The sequence below is a fragment of the Entelurus aequoreus genome, linkage group LG07 (genome assembly GCF_033978785.1).
Source record: "Entelurus aequoreus isolate RoL-2023_Sb linkage group LG07, RoL_Eaeq_v1.1, whole genome shotgun sequence".
In the NCBI taxonomy this organism is placed as follows: domain Eukaryota; kingdom Metazoa; phylum Chordata; class Actinopteri; order Syngnathiformes; family Syngnathidae; genus Entelurus; species Entelurus aequoreus.
The window spans coordinates 56,520,041-56,540,801 of NC_084737.1; the positions used below are offsets into that span (position 1 = coordinate 56,520,041).

The window sequence follows — 20,761 nt, forward strand, 5'->3', positions numbered from 1 at the left end:
ACATCAACGGGGCTTCATAGTAAAAGAGTGCGGGTACTAGACTGGCCTGCCTGTAGTCCAGACCTGAAATTGTGTGACGCAATATGAAGCCTAAAACATGACAACGGAGACCCCGGACTTAAGCTTAATTCCACCTGAAAAGCTTCAAAAATTGGTCTCCTCAGTTCCCAAACGTTTACTGAGTGTCGTTAAAAGGAAAGGCCATGTAACACAGTGGTGAAAATGCCCCTGTGCCAACATTTTTACAATGTGTTGCTGCCATTAAATTCTAAGTTAAAGATTATTTGAAAAAAAATAATTAAGTTTCTCAGTTCGAACATTAAATATTTTGTCTTTGCAGTCCATTCAATTGAATATAGTTTGAAAAGGATTAGCAAATCATTGTATTCTGTTTTTATTTACGATTTACACAACATGCCAACTTCACTGGTTTTGGGTTTTTTAAATGTCATGTCAAACCTTTTGCAGCTCATTGATGAAGAACAGGTAGCTGAAAAATTCCAACATGCATTTGGTGTACAAATTGATATTGACATGGAAATAATTGATTTGCAAAATGACATTGAATTGAAAGCCGGAGCAGGGAACAGCACATTTTGGGGACTGGTAAACAAAGAGAATATCCCCTTTCTCACTACATGTGCACTAAAACTCGCGGCTTAATTTGGTTCCACTTACCTGTGTGAAATGGCTTTTTCACAAATGAAAATAACAAAGTCAATGTACAGGAGCTGCCTTAGTGACAGACACCTCACAGACTGCCTCAGACTAGCTGTGTGCAACAAAACACTTACAGTGTTCAGTCACAGCCATCACACTGACTTGAGTGACTAAATGTTGCAACTTTAAGCAAGTTCATACGCTTTGAATTTACATGGCAAATTATATTTTCAGTTAACTGCAAAAGTAAAGTTTGAGCAAAACTAAACGTAGCAACAGCAAATGTGTGTATTATTGTCAAATAGAAGGCCTTGAGTTGAGCAAGTTAATAGGCTTAGAAATTACATGGCAATTCATATTTTCTATTAATTGCAAAATGTGTTATTTTTCCTACTGAAAAGTTTGAGCAAAACGAAATGTGGTAACAGCTAAGGCGTCTATTATTGCCAAATAAAAGCCTTGATTTGTAAGGAATGTGGTCTTTTTTTAAAATTGCATTAAAAGGTGATCTTTCCCTGGTTCATGGTCAAGACCGGGGACCTTGGGCCCAAAAAGGTTGGTGACCAATGCTCTCGTTGTTCATGTCAGGTTCACATTGTTGTCTCAGTCTCTCTTTTGTCTTCTGGATTATCTCCCTGAGGGTGGCCTTTAGTCGCCACAATATGAATTTTAGTGCACAATGTGTGCATCAAGCGTGTGGTACAGCTAGCTTTGAGGCAGCCACATTCAATTTTGGCTGCTCGAGATGTGATCGTCTTCACCATTAACACCATTTTAGCAAACTTCATATTTTGTGGTCAAAGGAAGTGGAGCAACTTGTCTAAAAGGGCTCTTATGGCCTCCTTGTATGTTCTGATTACACTATTGTCCCACTCATTGTGCCCACCTTGTCACTCATCGCTTAGTGGGTACTTGCTCGCACCTATCTAGAAACAAGTGAGAATGCACTTCTAGAAGTGGACCTCTAGCACTCAGAACACAGTTTATGTGATGGCTCCTCTTCATGTCTAGGTGAAGCTAGAACTGAATACATTGACATCTTGCATGTTGTTGAATCAGAATCTGGTTGTTGTGGGCAGAGCGAGGGTGGAGGTGTGCAATGAAGGTCATTGTCCACTCTGTGTCATCGAGGCACTGTTGGAAACAAACAAGAAAACACATTCTAAAAAGATTTGTCTGCGTTTTTTTTAAATCAGTTAACATGTCAGATCTCTTCTAAGTGTTTAATCACAGTGAAGTCCTAGTTACATGCAGTTCCAAAATATTTCCATTAAGTCAATGCCATTTGATTTCCCAAATTATCATTGATATGTCTAAAAATAAAAATGCACTTATTTTAATTATCTTACGTTAAATTGAATTGTTTTTAAATTATTTAAAACAAATAAAAATAAAAAACAACAAAATACTTTTAAAACGCTCTCCTTTCTTTCTAAAATGTTCTCCCATACTGTAATTCAGGCTTATGCATTATTTTCCTAAGTGGAAAAGGAGTCTCCGCTGGGCCTTCCTGATGACTGCAGTTATATTTTGGGTCCAGGAGAGGTCAGCAGATATGAGGGTGCCGAGGAACTTAAAAGAGCTGACTCTCTCCACCTCCTCTGCAGTGTTTTTCCTGAAGTCAAAGATGAGTTCCTTGGTTTTTGTGGTGTTCAGTGCCAGATTATTCACTGAACACCACGCTGATAGCTTCAGGACCTCATCTCTTCATCCACCCTGTAATGGGACCCACCACCGTTGTGTCATCGGCGAATTTGATGATGGTGTTCTTCGGGTGGGCTGGACTACAGTCATGGGTGCAGAGGGAATACAGCAAAGGGCTCAGCACACAGCCCTGGGGAGAGCCGATGCTGAGTGTGCGGGAGGAGGAAAGATGGGGGCCGAGTCTCACTGTCTGAGGTCGGTTGGTCAGGAAGTCCTTAATCCAAAAACAGGTGTTTGTGGAGAGGCCTAAGTCCAGCAGTTTGGTGACCAGGATGTCTGGAATGATGGTATTGAAGGCGGAGCTATAGTCGATGAAAAGCATCCTGACATAGCTCCCCCAGTGTTCCAGGTGGCTCAGTGCAGAGTGGAGAGCCATGGTTATGGCGTCGTCCGTGGATCTGTTCGCCCGGTAGGCAAACTGCTGTGGGTCTAGGGTGGGGGGGAGGCAGGCTTGGATGTGGTGTAGGACTCGCCTCTCGAAGCACTTCATGATGACAGGTGTGAGTGCTACTGAGCGATAGTCGTTGAGGTTGTTTGTGGCAGCTTTTTTGGGTACCGGGATAATTGTGGCGGATTTAATGCAGGGTGGGATGAGTGCCTGTGCCAAAGAGAGGTTGAAGAGGACGGTGATAATGTAGGAGAGCTGGTCAGCACATGCTTTGAGCACCTTCCCGGGTACACCGTCTGGACCAGCCGCCTTCCTGGTGTTCACTGCCTTGAGCACCCGTCTGACCTTGTGCTCCTCAAGAGTGAGTGTGGGAGTGCTGGGGGCTGGGGGGGTTGGGAGGGCTGGGGGTGGTGTGGTTGTGACTGTTTGTGATGTCTCGAAGCGAGCAAAGAAGCAGTTCAGCTCCTCTGCCAGCGATACATCCCAGTCCCCGGTTGCTGCGTCACAGCCTTTGTAATTGGTGATGTGCTGTATGCCCTGCCACATCTGTGGGTTGTTGCTTGAGAGGGGGTCTTCGATTCTCTCTTTGTAGTCCATCTTGGCTTCCTTGAATCCCCTCTTCAGGTCAGCACGCGCAGCACTGTATAGAGCACTGTCACCTGACCTGAAGGCGGTGTCGCGGGCCTTGAGGAGCATGTGGACTTGGCTTGTCATCCAGGGTTTCTGGTTTGGGTAAACCCGGATGCTTTTTTCCACAGTGACATTTCCGATACAGTACTTTATGCTTACTTTTCAGCAAGACAACGCTAAGCCACTTTCTGCACGTTTTACAACAGCGTGGCTTCATAGCAAAAGAGTGCAGTTACTAGACTGGCCTGCCTGTAGTCCAGATCTGTCTCCAATTGAAAATGTATGGCGCATTATGAAGCGCAAAATACCACAACAGAGACCCCGGACTCTTAAGCTGTACATCAAGCAAGAATGGGAATGAATTCCACCTTAAAAGTTTCAGAAATTGGTCTCCTTATTTCCAAAACGTTTACTGTGTGTTGTTAAAAGGAAAGGCCATGTAACACAGTGGTAAAAATGGCCATGTGCCAACTTTTTTGCAATGTGATGCTGCCATTAAATTCTAAGATAATGATTATTTGCAAAAAAAACCAAGTTTCTCAGTTCCAACATTAAATATCTTGTCTTTGCAGTCTATTCAAATGAATATAAGTTGAAAAGGATTTGCAAATCATTGTATTCTCTCTTTTTTTTTTACGATTTACACAACGTGCCAACTTCACTGGTTTTGGGTTTTGTACGTTAGTTGTTATGGTAAAATCCAGGTTATCGTAATAATGCCATAATTTAATTTTGTACGAACAGAAATTCACTGTATGTATGTTTGTGTAATTAGCCAGTAGTTATTATTGCTGTTGTTGTTTTTGCTTAGTAATAATGATGAATACTTTGCATGGGACGGCGTGGCGAAGTTGGTAGAGTGGCTGTGCCAGCAATCGGAGTGTTGCTGGTTACTGGGGTTCAATTCCCACCTTCTACCTTCCTAGTCACGTCCCTTGTGTCTTTGGGCAAGACACTTCACCCTTTGCCTCTGATGGCTGCTGGTTAGCGCCTTGCATGGCAGCTCCCGCCATCAGTGTGTGAATGTGTGTGTGAATGGGTAAATGTGGAAATAGTGTCAAAGCGCTTTGAGTACCTTGAAGGTAGAAAAGCGCTATACAAGTACAACCCATTTATCATTTATCATTTATGTTGACATAAACAGACCCGTTTTCATAGTAAATACCTCTTTGGCTCTCGCATCTTATGTCGACAAAAGCATCTGAAATTTGGTACTCTACTTACCTCACCCAGAGGTTTAACGGTCACTCATTTGACTTTCATCAGGTGTGTCCACTAGCAGGTCCTGTAATGTGTTCACAATAGGAGGGGGCGGGGCCTTCCTTTTTGGGTTTTTTAAGTTTGAGGCAGCAGATCCCTGCAGAGAAAAATTAGCTTTTAGCCCAATGACAATAAAAGCTCTTGGTGTTGGACGGCCTTTAATGAGACCTGTGATCCTTTGAGATGATTGAAGTTGTCAGGGATGGTCTGGGATACACCCATGGGGGGCGCTGGTGCTTGCCTCTTTTTAAGCATATCTGCCCGCGGGGTGTTTGGATAAGAAATATTCTGTTTGGTTGCATCAGCAGACTTTTGTTTGTGGAGACCAGGAGAAGTCAGAGGACTTACTGCCCCTTCCTTTGTAGAAGAAACGTACACGAGAACATTTTACTGTATTTTAATTTTGGTGACATCAAATAATAATGGTGGGTGATAGCAGCAATAATACATTACAACATATAATCCCCAGCTATCATTGAACAGACATAAATTCAATTTCAGACAACTTCTGTGAGTTATATTAAGTAATATTGTCATCCATCCATCCATTTTCTACTGCTTATTCCCTTCGGGGTCACGGGGGGCACTGGAGCCTATCTCAGTCATATTTTATTAATTGTGAAGCAAGCCCACAAGCTGTACCTATTGGCAAATTTATTTATGTCACTCTTTACCAATGATGTATACCTATGTATTGTGTTTAAGTTAAAACATAATCAATATACTGCAGAGTGTCTTGCAAAAATATGTCACACCCCCTTGGATGTCTCAGCCTTTTCCTCTGGCATTCTTTTTGTAGTATTAGTTTGTTTTGGACATGATAATAATGATAATAAGAAGAAGAATAACATCACTGTAAAGGTCATAAATAGAAAGAAATACTTCACAATGAAAACAATCATTAGGTTTTTCAGATCTAAAAAGGAGTGGGAAGAAGTGAACCTAATTGACTCCCAGCCCTTTAAAAATTAAATACCTAGTTTTCTTATCACTATTATTATATACCATGGTTCATTTACTGGTGGTATTGCAATAAATGATCAACAGTGTTGGAAAAACGGTGTTACATAATGACAACATACCCTTTTCTAGTAATGATTAATCTAATTAATGACATTTGCGTACATTACAACGATGTTACTGATGTGTTTAATGTAACATGGCATGCTACTTTTGATGTGGACAGCGCCAGAAACGCATCAAGATCACTGCAAGAATTATTTTTTTTACTAACGAAAGCAACAACCAGCACCACACTAAAATGAACTTGATTGTAAATGGGAAGAGGCAACATCACACAGCAAACAACGTGTAGGCTAAAAAAGGAGCAAAGACAGTCATTGAAGCACGGCGTGGCGAAGTGGGTAGAGTGGCTGTGCCGAGTGTTGCTGGTTACTGGGGTTCAATCCCCACCTTCTACCTTCCTAGTCACGTCCGTTGTGTCCTTGGGCAAGACACTTCACCCTTTGCCTCTGATGGCTGCTGGTTAGCGCCTTGCATGGCAGCTCCCGCCATCAGTGTGTGAATGGGTAAATGTGGAAATACTGTCAAAGCGCTTTGAGTACCTTGAAGGTAGAAAAGCGCTATACAAGTATAACCCATTTAATTCATTTATTTATTCAATATTTTTATTAACTAGTGCTTACACAATCCAGTGAAAAGAACAGATTGTGATTTTCTCCCTTTTCTCCGTTGCTCACCCTTATGCTGCACGCGCCAATACCGTACTGGCCTGATTTGCATATTTGTTGTTGTGTGCCTGTCCGCTTCGCGGTTTGATTGACATGATGAAACAGCCCGCCCCTCAATTGTTTTGAGGGGCGGGCTGATAAATGCCAGATTACCGGTACAAAACACACGTTTCTAAACGACAGAGTGTTAGCAATGTGGGACATCTCAATTTGCGGGACATGTGAAAAGTAATGAAAATGCGTGATTGTCTCGCTTATCTGGTCACCCCATTCTTTACCTGAGAATGCAACACTTCAATCACATTGTATGCAAACTCTGTGGGAGGGTCTTACTTGCAGTCATCCCATGTCACATCCTGTTCATGGAACTTTAAATTAAAAGCCCCCTTTTGTTTTAAACATAGCTTTCTCATTTTGAATCTGGTTGGTGATAGAATAGAGGAGAGCAACTGCTTGACTGACAGCGTCAAGAGCCAATAAAATTTGGGTTGGCACATAAAGAGGGCACACTAGATGGGGGCGGGGGGCTGAATTTCTACCTCAATTTGGCACCTATTAATTGTACCTATTATTTGAAAACATACCTGTACAACAAAAATGCTCTGAATTTCTGTCTCTCAGAAGTCACAAAATTCCTGAACGTACCATGTCAGCTTTTTTCTTCAGTCTTCGGAACAAGCTGAGAAGGTTGTTGTTCTCCTTTTGTTTCTTTGTCTTAAAGGGCATGTCTTCCAGATGTTGTACAGGAGTCACATTGGCTATCGGCACACAAGACAAGAAAAAAGTAGTTTGAGTTGTTGGTCTATGACAGTGGTTCTTAACCTGGGTTCGATCCAACCCTCGGGGTTCGGTGAGTCGGCCTCAGGGGTTCGGTGGAGGTCAAAACACACCCGACTCATCGTGTAAATACAAACTTCTCCCTATCGGCGTATTACGGATACGGCAACAGCTGACTGGTTTGCAGGTGTGTAATTTGTTGTGCGTTTATGCACTGTGTTGGTTTTGTTGTTTGAGCAAGGTGATGTTCATGCACGGTTCATTTTATGCACCAGTAAAAAAACATGGTAACACTTTAGTATGGGGAACATATTCACCATTAATTAGTTGCTCATGAACATGCAAATTAGTAACACATTGGCTCTTAACTAGTCATTATTAAGTACGTATTAATGCCTTATTCGGCATGGCCTTATTATAACCCTGACCCTAACCCTGACCAAATAACTCTAAATTACGTCTTTATTACTTAAAATATGTTCCCCTAGTGTCCAAATAACTCTAAATTAAGTCGTTGTTACTTAGAATATGTTCCCCATACTAAAGTGTTACCAAAAACATATAACGTTGTCTTGAATTTGAAAAAAAAAACATTTTATTTTTCACTAAAGAAGGGTTCGGTGAATGCGCATATGAAACTGGTGGGGTTCGGTACCTCCAACAAGGTTAAGAACCACTGGTCTATGACTAACGACTGATGACTGTATTTAATTGTCCCTTGTAGTAAACATGGTGTAATTGACTACAGTATTTTGTTGGGGCATGTTTAAGACTTGACTTGGGAGGCAAACAAATCCAAAATGAATAAAACTGTTCTATGGATTTGGATGGACTACAGCAGTGGTTAGAAAATATTTCATTTAATTGTATTACACTAATGAGAACCTGATAATAGCAATTTATCTGTTTTAAGTATATTGCATGATTTCCTGGCACAAACGTTCTGCACACAAACACCAGATGGTCAAAATAGAGATGAGAAAGAATCTACAAAACTCAAAATAATGTCCAAGTTAAGTTTGTTGAATCATTTTGTAACATATTAATAAGACTGCTCAGTCTGTGTGATTTTTAAAACAGGGGAATAACTTCATATGATACATGCCTGCGAATAATTAATAAGTCATATTTAGGGAGTTATGATTTTTATTCGTGTTAATCAACTTTTTCAACTCTGAAGTTTCTGTCCCAGGTACAGATTAAGCGTTTTCTCGCCGTCTTGATGTGCTTGACTTGTTGGAGTGTAAAACAATGGTCAGCCATACAATGACCTTGATTTGCTGTCAATAGCCGTGTGTACATGGACAACATTTATTTAATCTGATCATCATTCACATTAGAATGTTCCTGTGTACATGGGCCCTGGAAAAAATTATCTGGTTATGACGTGCATTTTCATAAATCACACCCAAAATCGGAATACTTTACTTTGACATGCGCAGAACCTAACATAAACGGAAAGGTGTGTTATTATTCGTGCTATGTCGCCATCTTTTGGACGAGTTTGCTCACTGCTGGTACTGAATAAGCAGTGACTTCCACTGTAAACAAACATGGCTTTGTGCATTTCTGCTTGTCCGATGTTATCAGGGTATTTATTTATCATTTTTTCCTTCTGTACTTTTTTCTATTTTTGAGCTGTTCTGTGCTTTTTATGTTATGATTATGTATGGGTTGCGGCGTGTCTTCATGTTACAACAAGAGGCTAGCAGTTCGAACTTGGATTAGCTGTAAAGTCTTGAATAAAACAGCTCGATAAAGGGGATCTGCACTTTTTTTCGGAATGTTTGCCTATCGTTCACAATCATCATCAACACACGTGTCTTTTTGTTAGGATTTTAAAGATGATAAAAAAAAGCTTGCAAGATGCGGCGAATGGGAGTCACCGTTGTAGCCTTCAGAGCCCTCTAAAACAACTTCCAAACCCTCCATTAATGTTTTATATACACACTGCAAGTCTATATATAATGTAGTAACAGACACGATCATAACAATATGTAATATGTACAATATTTACCGTACTTTGGTCATTTATTCGGCGCATTTATTTCCGTTTCCATAGCAGCACAATTCTGACTTCCTGCAACAAATGTGTTCCTACTCCCGGAATCAAACGTGAGTGTGTTTTCTAATTATGGCAGACGTGGTAACAGACAACCTTAAAACCTCCGAATTCGGGAGATGGGGGTGGAGGGGGTTGAGGTGGGCGGGGTTAGGGGGGGCAGGGTTTGGTGGTAGCGGGGTGTGTATATTGTAGCGTCCCGGAAGAGTTAGTGCTGCAAAGGATTCTGGGTATTTGTTCTGTTGTGTTTATGTTGTGTTACGGTGCGGATGTTCTCCCGAAATGTGTTTGTCATTCTTGTTTGGTGTGGGCTCACAGTGTGGCGCATATTTGTAACAGTGTTAAAGTTGTTTATACGCCCGCCCTCAGTGTGACCTGTATGGCTGTTGATCAAGTATGCCTTGCAGTCACTCATGTGTGTGTAAAAACCGCATGTATCATGTGATTGGGTCGGCACGCTGTTTGAATGGAGGAAAAGCGAATGTGACAACAGGTTGTAGAGGACGCTAAAGACAGTGTCTTTAAGGCACGCCCCCAATATTGTTGTCCGGGTGGAAATCGGTAGAAATTCGGGAGAATGGTTGCCCCGGGAGATTTTCAAAGGGGCACTGAAATTCGGGAGTCTCCCGGGAAAATTGGGAGGGTTGGCAAGTATGCAACAAAGACAACTATTTTTGGACCAATGAGGATTCACAACCTTATCTTTTTTAAACTACAAAACCAGTGAGGTTGGCACGTTGTGTAATTCGTGAATAAAACCTGAATACAATGATTTGCAAATCATTTTCAACTTATATTCAATTGAACAGACTGCAAAGACAGGATATTTAATGCTCGAACTGAGAAACAAAATTTTTTTTTTTGCAAATAATCACTAGCTTAGAAATTACTGGCAACATCTTTGTTTACCCAAATCAACTGGAAACATCCCTGGTCAGCTTGACCAAACAGACAACTGTCCATTTAGTAAGTCACTATACTATTGTTCATGATACATGCAGCACATCACCGTACACTACAGTGCAAATGCTGCCTGGCTAGCTGTGCACAAACAAAATGTGGGCTATTACTTTACACATACTGTGATATGATTGTTCATGTTTTTCAGTCAGTACAAACTGGTGTTCTATCGCAGTGTTTCAAGCGTGTTTCGTTTTGACGTAGAAGCTAGCTTATCTCTTTCCATAGTTAGCTTTTACGGCTAATACCGTAGCACGCCGATGTGTTAGTACGCTAGAAAAAGAGTTCCCCGGAGATCGGTAGGTTGTGAGTTCAAACACCGGCCGAGTCATACCAAAGACTATAAAAATGGGACCCAGCATCAAGGGTTGGAATTGGGGGTTAAATCACCAAAAATGATTCCCGACCGCGGCCACCGCTGCTGCTCACTGCTCCCCTCACCTCCCAGGGGGTGAACAAGGGGATGGGTCAAATGCAGAGGACAAATTTCACCACACCTAGTGTGTGTGTGACAATCATTGGTACTTTAACTTTAACTTTAAGTATTGTTGGCGGTTCTTGAATGCATTTTTAAAGTGATTTAGAGGTAGAATTGATTGCTCCCATTAGCTGTAGCTTCTATAAGTTAGAATGCAAAGAAAAAAAACAGACTTTTGTCTTCTTGTCTCTCATAATGATTATGAACTATAGGTAACATTCCAAAAAAAGTGCAGTTTTGTCTTTAAGACGGAAACTGGACACCTCCTTTTATTGTTACATCGACACATATGACACTCCATACCATACTTTTGTTTTTCTCATTTTAAAGCAACAAACTCAACAGCATATAACACTACTTTTGTACATGTTGAATGGGGGGAGACAGCAGCAAGACAATCGCTCCATTCCGAGACTATAAAATGTAGTCCCCCTCCACCACCAAAGTATAGCTGAGATGAAAGACATGCGCAGTAAGGATGATTCCAAACTGAGTTTCGGAAGATGTGTTTTCATGCGTTACAATCCGAATGACTGTTGGCATAAACCACCCATCTTGATCGGAAGGAAATTTTGATGCGAACATGTGTGATCGGGTCAGAATATTCCGAATAGTGTGTTTACATGAAGCATATTTATTCCGGTTAGGCTTTTTAATCTGATTAAATGTGTCAATGTGCACATAGTTATTGTGTTTGGGTTTGTTTAACCAAAGCTGATTGGTTCCCATTGAAATCTGCTTTATCTCTTAGCTGCAGACGAGACTCCACTACTGCTAGCCCGTTGTTGTTACAATAATTGTGATATTTACTTTTCAAAAACACCCTCAGGATAAAGGTAGATTGATATTCTTTCTTTGTAAGAAGGAGTTTGCTAACTACTACAGCATCTGAACCACCCAGTTGCTGCCACAGCCAATGTTAGCAGCGAGAATGTTTGGAATTTAGCAAGACATAACTTTAGCTTATTATCAAATTAAACTGGGGAACACAACTTTTTTGGGTCATATATTAAACGTTCGATCTGGCACAATGATGTGTGAAACTGAGGGCTTTTCTCAGCATTTTGGGGCGAAATTAAAAGAGATTAATTAAACAAAGTCATGTTAAAATAATGAATCCATTTGTTTAATGGCCTGACACCACTAAACTTAAACATTACTCACTTGTCAGATGATTTTCTTTTTACAAGAAGGTACAGAATAGGGACTTTTCAACAGTTGCATTTTTGTGCTAATTTGATTGCATCTTGCGATGTGGTGTACGAGGCCAACAGTGATTTTTTTTTTAATTCCTATTTGCCATCGTAACTACCACTAAATGAACTGCCTGTGGGTAAAACAAGTCACATACAGTAGATTATTGATATAAGTAGGGTCTACATTTTTCAGATAGTCTGAATTTGTTTGCTTTCATACTCTCCTCAGGAAGAGTTTTTAGACATAAAACACACACTGTTTGTTCCACATTTCCTACCGTATACAAAGTAAACCCAAAGGCTATGTCTTCATCAAATTTCCTGATCTTTTTTGTTCCGCTTATCGTTATTTGTTTTCCTTGCCTTCAGACGCCTTTTGTTTATACTTGCCACAAATGTATCCCCTTTTCTCCTCCACTAGTGTTCCTGTGTACTTTACTGGGTTGAACAGGCAGCCTTTTGGTTAATTTGGGCACTGCTGCCACCTGCACTTCACCGTCTACTATTTGAGAAGTATCAGTGTACATGGATGATGTTGGTATGAACGTAAAGACTTTGATTGTTGTTGCAGGTGTGAAAATGTACAAAACCCCAAAAAAGTGAAGTTGGCACGTTGTGTAAATGGTAAATAAAAACAGAATACAATGATTTGCAAATCCTCTCCAACCTACAGTATATACAACTGAATAGACTGCAAAGACAAGATATTTAATGTTCGAACTGAGAAACTTGAATTTTTTTTGAGAATAATCGTTAACTTAGAATTTAATGGAAGCAACACATTGCAAAAATGTTTGCACAGGGGCATTTTTACCACTGTGTTACATGGCCTTTCCTTTTAACAACACTCAGTAAACATTTCGGAACTGAGGAAACCAATTTTTGAAGCTTTTCAGGTGGAATTATTTCCCATTCTTGCTTGATGTACAGCTTAAGTCTCTGTTGTCTTATTTTACGCTTCATAATGCTCCACACATTTTCAATGGGAGACAGGTCTGGACTACAGGCAGGCCAGTCTAGTACCCGCACTCTTTTGCTACAAACACGTAACACGTAACGCGTGCAGAATGTGGCTTGGCATTGTCTTGCTGAAATAAGCATGAAAAACACGTTGCTTGCATGGCAACATATGTTGCTCCAAAACCTGTATGTACCTTTCAGCATTAATAGTGCCTTCACAGATGTGTAAGTTACCCATGTCTTGGGCACTAATACACCCCCATACCATCACAGATGCTGGCTTTTCAACTTTGCGCCTATAACAATCCGGATGGTTCTTTGGTCCGGAGGAAACGACATCCACAGTTTTCAAAAACAATTTGAAATGTGGACTCGTCAGACCACAGAACACTTTTCCACTTTGTATCAGTCCATCTTAGAAGAGCTCAGGCCCAGCGAAGCCGACAGCGTTTCTGGGTGTCGTTGATAAATGGCTTTTGCTTTCCTTTGTAGAGTTTTAACTTGCACTTACAGATGTAGCGACAAACTGTAGTTACTGACAGTGGTTTTCTGAAGTGTTCCTGAGTCCATGTGGTGATATCCTTTACACACTGATGTCGGTTTTTGATGCAGTACCGCCTGAGGGATCGAAGATCACAGGCATTCAATGTTGGTTTTAGGCCTTGCCGCTTCCGTGCAGTGATTTCTCCAGATTCTCTGAACCTTTTGATGATATTACGGACCGTAGATGGTAAAATCACAAAATTCCTTGCAATAGCTCGTTGAGAAATGTTGTTCTTAAACTGTTCGACAATTTGCTCACGCATTTGTTGACAAAGTGGTGACCCTCGTCCCATCCTTGTTTGTGAATGACTGAGCATTTCATGAAAACTGCTTTTATACCCAATCATGGCACCCACCTGTTCGTAATTACCTGTTCACCTGTGGGATGTTCCAAAATAAGTGTTTGATGAGCATTCCTCAACTTTCTCAGTCTTTTTTGCCACTTGTGCCAGGTTTTTTTATACATGGTGCAGGCATCAAATTCTAAATGAGCTAATATTTGCAAAAAATAACAAAGTTCACCAGTTCAAACATTAAGTATTTTGTCTTTGCAGTCTATTCAATTGAATATAGGTTGAAAAGGATTTGCAAATCATTGTATTCTGTTTTTATTTAACATTTACACAACGTGCCAACTTCACTGGTTTTGGGGTTTGTAAAATGCAAAACCCCCACAAAACACTTGTATGTATGTAGAGAAATACTTTGATTTGTAACATTGAGCGAGGTAATACCCTCAGAATTCAACAACGATTTCAAATTAGAAATGGTCTCAGCTGACGAGATGCTTATAAAATTGAGCGCGCTCCACTTAAACAAGGCCACCGCCTTGACAATATCCCCTCCAGATTCCTCAGGGACTCTGCCACCACCATTGCCCCGATCATCACACACATAATAAACCTCTCAATAAAACAAGGCCAAGTACCAAAAGATTTCAAGATAGCAAGAGTAACTCCCCTTTTTAAAAAAGGAAGCAAATTAGAACCTGGTAACTACCGACCTGTTTCTATTCTCAGTTCCATTTTGAAAGTAATAGAAAAAATAGTTTAAGAACAGGTCGATAGATACCTTGCTACTAAAAAACTCATGTACAAATTCCAATCCGGCTTCAGAACTAACCACTCCACTGACACATGCCTTCTCTATCTGACCGACCACATCACACATGAGGTGGACGCGGGCAAATACTGCGGCATGGTCATGCTGGACCTTCAGAAGGCCTTTGACACCGTTAACCACGCTATACTGTTGGATAAGCTCAGAGCAATCGGATATGATAAAACATCATCGAGCTGGATGCAATCTTACTTGGAGGGGAGGAAACAGGTGGTAGAGGTGAACGGCACCGTGTCCCCCCCCCCTATCAGTAAGCTGTGGAGTCCCCCAAGGCAGTATATTGGGGCCTTTAATGTTCCTAATATACGTAAACAACATGTCATCGGCATGCGACTGGGAATTGTTCCTGTTCGCGGATGACTCTGCCCTGCTGGTATCCGACAAGGACAAGTCATAGGTGGAAAAAATCCTCAGTGCTGAACTCCGTAGTATTTGCATCTGGCTCGCTGACAATAAGCTATCCATACACTTAGGTAAAACAGAATCCATCCTATTTGGGTCCCAAATCAACCTTAAGAAAGTCAGTGACTTCACTATAAAGGTGGGTGACATTGTTATCACCAGGAAAGATGAGGTCACCGACCTAGGTTCCATTCTAGAGGCTAATCTTTCCTGTGATAAAATGGCAACCAAGGTAATCAAACAGGTCAACCAACGAACACGATTTCTCTACAGAATCTCCTCTCTGGTCCACAAAAGCACCATGAAGATTCTAACGGGAACTCTCATTCAACCCTTTTTCGATTACGCATGCACCTCCTGGTACCCTAGCACCTCCAAAACCCTCAAATCTAGACTCCAAACATCTCAGAACAAGCTAGTCAGGTTACTTCTAGACCTCCACCCCAGATCACACCTCACTCCTACCCACTTCTCCAAAGTGGGCTGGCTCAGGGTGGAGGACAGAGTAAAACAACTTGCACTGAGCCTAGTCTATAAAATCCGCTACACCTCCCTGATACAGAAGTACATGTCAAACTACTTCCATAACGTAAATGTCCGCCATAACCACAACACCAGGGGGAGCTCCACTAACCACGTTAAACCCAGATTCCAATCTAACAAAGGTCTTAACTCATTCTCTTTCTATGCCACATCAATATGGAATGCACTCCCAACAGGTGTAAAAGAAAGTGCATCTATCCTCCTTCAAAACCGCACTAAAAGAACACCTCCAGGCAACTACAACACTAGACTAACACCCTCCCACTTCCCCGGATTGTAAATAATCAAATGTAAATAATCAAATGTATAGACTTGTTCTTATGCTTTCTGAACTCACTATGTTCACTGCTCGCCGTACATATCCTACCAAGTCAGACCTACACTGTTTCAATGTCCATTTCTCAGATGATGCAATTGTTGATGACTGAAGTGCTGATATCAAGCAAACCTAACCCACAAACGCCCCAAACCCCCCCTCACTACACATCACACCCCCGGATTGTAAATAATGTAAATAATTAAATGTATATACTCTGATGATTAACTTATGTGATGACTGTATTATGCTGATAGTATATATTTGTACCATGAATTGATTAACGTGGACTCCGACTTTAACAAGTTGAAAGACTTATTCGGGTGTTACCATTTAGTGGTCAATTGTACGGAATATATACTGTACTGTGCAATCTACTAATAAAAGTTTCAGTCAATCAATCAATCAAAAAAGAAAGTGTCCTTGTCTCACCTGCTGCATTTGTACTGGGTTGATATTGATCAACCAACTGATTTTTATCAGTTCGGCCTTCTGCATACAATTCCCTTAGTCCATGCTCATTTAAAGTCTTGTTGATGTCCAGTGGCTCATGGGACCGATCGTCTCGCAGAAGGACAGTTGTCTTGACTCTTAAATCACACTTTTCACATAACACTGGAAGAAGCCTCTCTATGGGCACCTGTGGGCTTACTCTCACTACAGTCTTGTGGCACTTGTTGTAATTGATCAAAAGACGAACAGTCACCTGCAAAAGTTTGAGAAAAAAATCATGACACAAATTATGAACAGTACAGTCAGTTTATACTTACAGTATGCACAGAAACTTGTGGTGTAATTCATGTACAGTTCCAGTGTCGTAAAGACAAATGTCATATCCCAAAGTTGTCAGGCTTGTCCCTGACTGTTTGGTTAAGTTTTAGTTTTTCCTCTGTTTGTTTTATTTCCTGTAAGCACTCTTATTTTGGTTCAGTTTCCTGTTTGTCTCTCTGAGTGCTGTCCCCTCAGCTGTGGCTGATTGGCACCTGGCCACACCTGGTGTCAACCAGTCAGCTGCTATTTAAACCTGCCTTCCCCTCCAGTCAGTGCTGGATTATTGTCGATATCAGTGTAGCTGTATGCGGTAAGCTATATTTTGTAGCTGTTTGTAGCTTACTGTCTTTTTGTTCCTAGTTCCTGTTTGCTGGATCCCTGTTCACTGTTTCCATTTTGTCCATTCCTAGTTCCTGGTTTGTGTCCTTTCTTTATTTTTTTATATTTTGGACATTAAATCATGTTTTCTCACACAATGCCTGCCGCCTTCTCTGCATCTAAAGTGGACCCCGACTTAAACAAGTTGAAAAAGTTATTCGGGTGTTACCATTTAGTGGTCAATTGTACGGAATATGTACTTCACTGTGCAACCTACTAATAAAAGTCTCAATCAATCAATCAATCTTGGGGTTCGTCACCAACACACTCTGACAAAAGTAACAGGTAATGGTCCAAAAGCAGCATCTTTGAAGCAAGCATTCAAAGATAACCCATCCTTGTGCCTACTTCACGTTTATGTCAACAACCCGTTTAAGTCCACCAATTTAAGTCCTAGGGTATCATCTGAATTCTTAACCTTTAAGACTTTGGGGCCCAAATTTTTCCACCACAGAGGGACCCAGGGCCCACTCAAATACTAACGCTGAATTACTCTTAATTTTAATTGTATTCAATAATTATATCTAACCTACCTACAGTTTAAGAGGATGAACATTGTCAAATTATATGAAAGCATGTGTTAATCAAAAAGATTATTATCAAGGCTTACGTCAAGCTGGTTACAAAAATAAGTACTACCGGTAATCAAATATACTGCAAAAGAAGGGACTCATACAAATGATGAAAAATAAAATGTACATACAAGTATGCAGTGCCAAACATCCATCCATCCATTTTAACCAAATAAATAATAATAATAATAATAATAATATCCATCCATTTTCTACCGCTTATTCCCTTCGGGGTCGCGGGGGGCGCTGGAGCCTATCTCAGCTACAATCGGGCGGAAGGCGGGGTACACCCTGGACAAGTCGCCGCCTCATCGCAGGACCAACACAGATAGACAGACAACATTCACACTCACATTCACACACTAGGGCCAATTTAGTGTTGCCAATCAACCTATCCCCAGGTGCATGTCTTTGGAGGTGGGAGGAAGCCGGAGTACCCGGAGGGAACCCACGCAGTCACGGGGAGAACATGCAAACTCCACACAGAAAGATCCCGAGGCTGGGATTGAACTCACGACTACTCAGGACCTTCGTATTGTGAGGCAGACGCACTAACCCCTCTGCCACCGTGCTGCTTAATAATAATATATGTTTCTTAAATAAAAACTGTCAATACAATTTAAGTGAAAGGGAAAATCCAGCTATACAGTCGTATTTGGGCAGTCATATTTTTTGCGCCGAAGAAACTTCTCGATGACTTTAGCTCCAAACTTCTTCTGTTTGTTTGATATTGTCATTACTGCCACAAGTGTTGGAAACGTGTATTACAAGTGAATACTGCTGCGACCCACACGGACCACAGCTGAGAAACAGATATATTTTTTGCAGTCCTCTGGGGGGGCCCTATGATTAAGAAATACTGATCTAAAAAAACTATGCGTGTAATTCTGTCTAAAAGTCTATGAACACCAGAAACCCCAATTATGGTTTACATACAAAATTATTCAAATGCATTGGTGATGTCTGACGCTGCAGGAAAGCGTTCACTGCTTTTTGTTTGACTTGTTAACTCTTTCTTGTTTTTATGCAACACATTATGTACACTTAAACGTTTAAAGCGAAACATTTCAACGACATGCACTGTTATTAGCATTAATCTGTCATTAATCAGCTGTCCATGTTTTGGTCCTTACCCTCACGACATATCCGCGTTCAAAGGTTTCAGCGTGGGCGGGTCTGTACGTCCTGAAAGGCGTGGGAACAGTGGGATATTTGCAAAGCTTTACATTTCGGGAAACATTTAGATTCAACATTTAGATTTAGATTTACCATTTAAACTCAACATTTAGATTAGCCAAACATTTGACGAGACATTTGCCATTTAGATGTAGATTTAACATTTAAATTTAACAAATAGGGTTAGATTTAACATTTAGGTTTAACATTTTAATTTAGATTTAGCATTAATATAAAATATGAATGTAGATTTAAAGGCCTACTGAAATTATTATTTTTTATTTAAACGGGGATAGCAGATCTATTCTATGTGTCATACTTGATCATTTCGCGATATTGCCATATTTTTGCTGAAAGGATTTAGTATAGAACAACGACGATAAATATTGCAACTTTTGGTATCTGATTAAAAAAAGGCTTGCCCCTACCGGAAGTAGCGTGACGTAGTCAGTTGAACATATACGCAAAGTTCCCTATTGTTTACAATGATGGCCGCATGAAGTGAGAGAGATTCGGACCGAGAAAGCGACAATTTCCCCATTAATTTGAGCGAGGATGAAAGATTTGTGGATGAGTAAAGTGCAAGTGAAGGACTAGTGGGGAGTTGAAGCTATTCAGATAGGGAAGATGCTGTGAGAGCCGGGGGTGACCTGATATTCAGCTGGGAATGACTACAACAGTAAATAAACACAAGACATATATATACTCTATTAGCCACAACACAACCAGGCTTATATTTAACATGCCACAAATGAATCCTGCATAAAAACACCTGCGTGTTTGTTATGCTAGCTCCTAGCTCCTCTGCTAGCTCCTAGCTCCATAGAACACGCCAATACAATTCAAACACCTGATCAACACACACAATCACTCAGCCCAAAAGACCGTTCACCTAACCCAAGGTTCATAAAGCTTATATATTTTTAAAAAGTTACGTACGTGACGCGCACGTACGGTACGGTATGTGTTATGCTAGCTCCTAGCTCCTATGCTAGCTCCTAGCTCCATAGAACACGCCAATACAATTCAAACACCTGATCAACACACACAATCACTCAGCCCAAAAGACCGTTCACCTAACCCAAGGTTCATAAAGCTTATATATTTTTAAAAAGTTACATACGTGACGCGCACGTACGGTACGGTACATGTTATGCTAGCTCCTAGCTCCTATGCTAACTCCTAGCTCCATAGAACACGCCAATACAATTCAAACACCTGATCAACACACACAATCACTCAGCCCAAAAGACCGTTCACCTAACCCAAGGTTCATAAAGCTTATATATTTTTAAAAAAGTTACGTACATACGCAAAAAAAAGTTGCGCACATACGGTCAAGCGATCAAATGTTTAGAAGCCAAAGCTGCATACTCACAGTAGCACGTCTGCGTCTTTGTCATCCAAATCAAAGTAATCCTGGTAAGAGTCTGTGTTGTCCCAGTTCTCTACAGGCGTCTGTGTATCGAAGTCAAAAGTCCTCCTGGTTAGAGTCTCTGTTATCCGAGTTCTTCCATCTTGACTGCATCTTTCGGGAATGTAAACAAAGAAGCGCCGGCTGTGTACTGTTGTGGCTGACTACGTTCGAAAAATACGTCCATTTCGCACCGACAACTTTCTTCTTTGCTTGCTCAGCTTCCTTCTCCATAATGCAATGAACATGATTGAAACAGATTCACGAACACAGATGTCCAGAATACTGTGGAATTATGAAATGAAAACGGAGCTTTTTCGTATTGGCTTCAATGTGGAAGGCATACCCGTGTTCCCCGGGCTACGTCACGCGCATACGTCATCCTCAGAGGCGTTTCGAACCGGAAGTTTAGCGGCAAATTTAAAATGTCACTTTATAAGTTAACCCGGCCGTATTGGCATGTGTTATAATGTTAAGATTTCATCATTGATATATAAACTATCAGACTGCGTGGTCGGTAGTAGTGGGTTTCAGTAGGCCTTTAACATTTAGTTTTAACATTCTCATTTAACTTTTAGATATAGATGTAACATTTAGATATACCATTTAGAATAGCTTTTATATTTGGAGAGACATTTAGATTTAGATTTAGACTCAACATTCATATCTAACATTTTGATCTAACATTTAGGTTTAACATTCACCTTTAACATACATATTTAACATTTTGATTTGGCATTCAGATTTGGCGATAAATTCAA

General features: G+C 40.7%; 1 protein-coding gene across 3 annotated transcripts in view; it reads right to left on the reverse strand.

Annotated features, from left to right (window-relative positions):
- Window positions 1–445: 445 nt before the first annotated feature.
- Window positions 446–20,761, reverse strand: part of LOC133653134 (cordon-bleu protein-like 1) — a 28,907-nt gene continuing 8,591 nt past the window's right edge. For 2 of the 3 annotated variants that reach the window (XM_062052158.1, XM_062052159.1), the window contains exons 4-8: window positions 16,122–16,395; window positions 6,979–7,091; window positions 4,811–4,999; window positions 4,607–4,739; window positions 446–1,794 (exon numbers count right to left, since the gene is read on the reverse strand). In XM_062052158.1, coding sequence (XP_061908142.1) covers window positions 4,620–4,739; window positions 4,811–4,999; window positions 6,979–7,091; window positions 16,122–16,395 — 696 coding nt within the window. In that variant the 3' untranslated portion in view covers window positions 446–1,794; window positions 4,607–4,619. The remainder of the gene's footprint in view (window positions 1,795–4,606; window positions 4,740–4,810; window positions 5,000–6,978; window positions 7,092–16,121; window positions 16,396–20,761) is intronic. The other variant, XM_062052160.1, reaches the window with a different exon arrangement.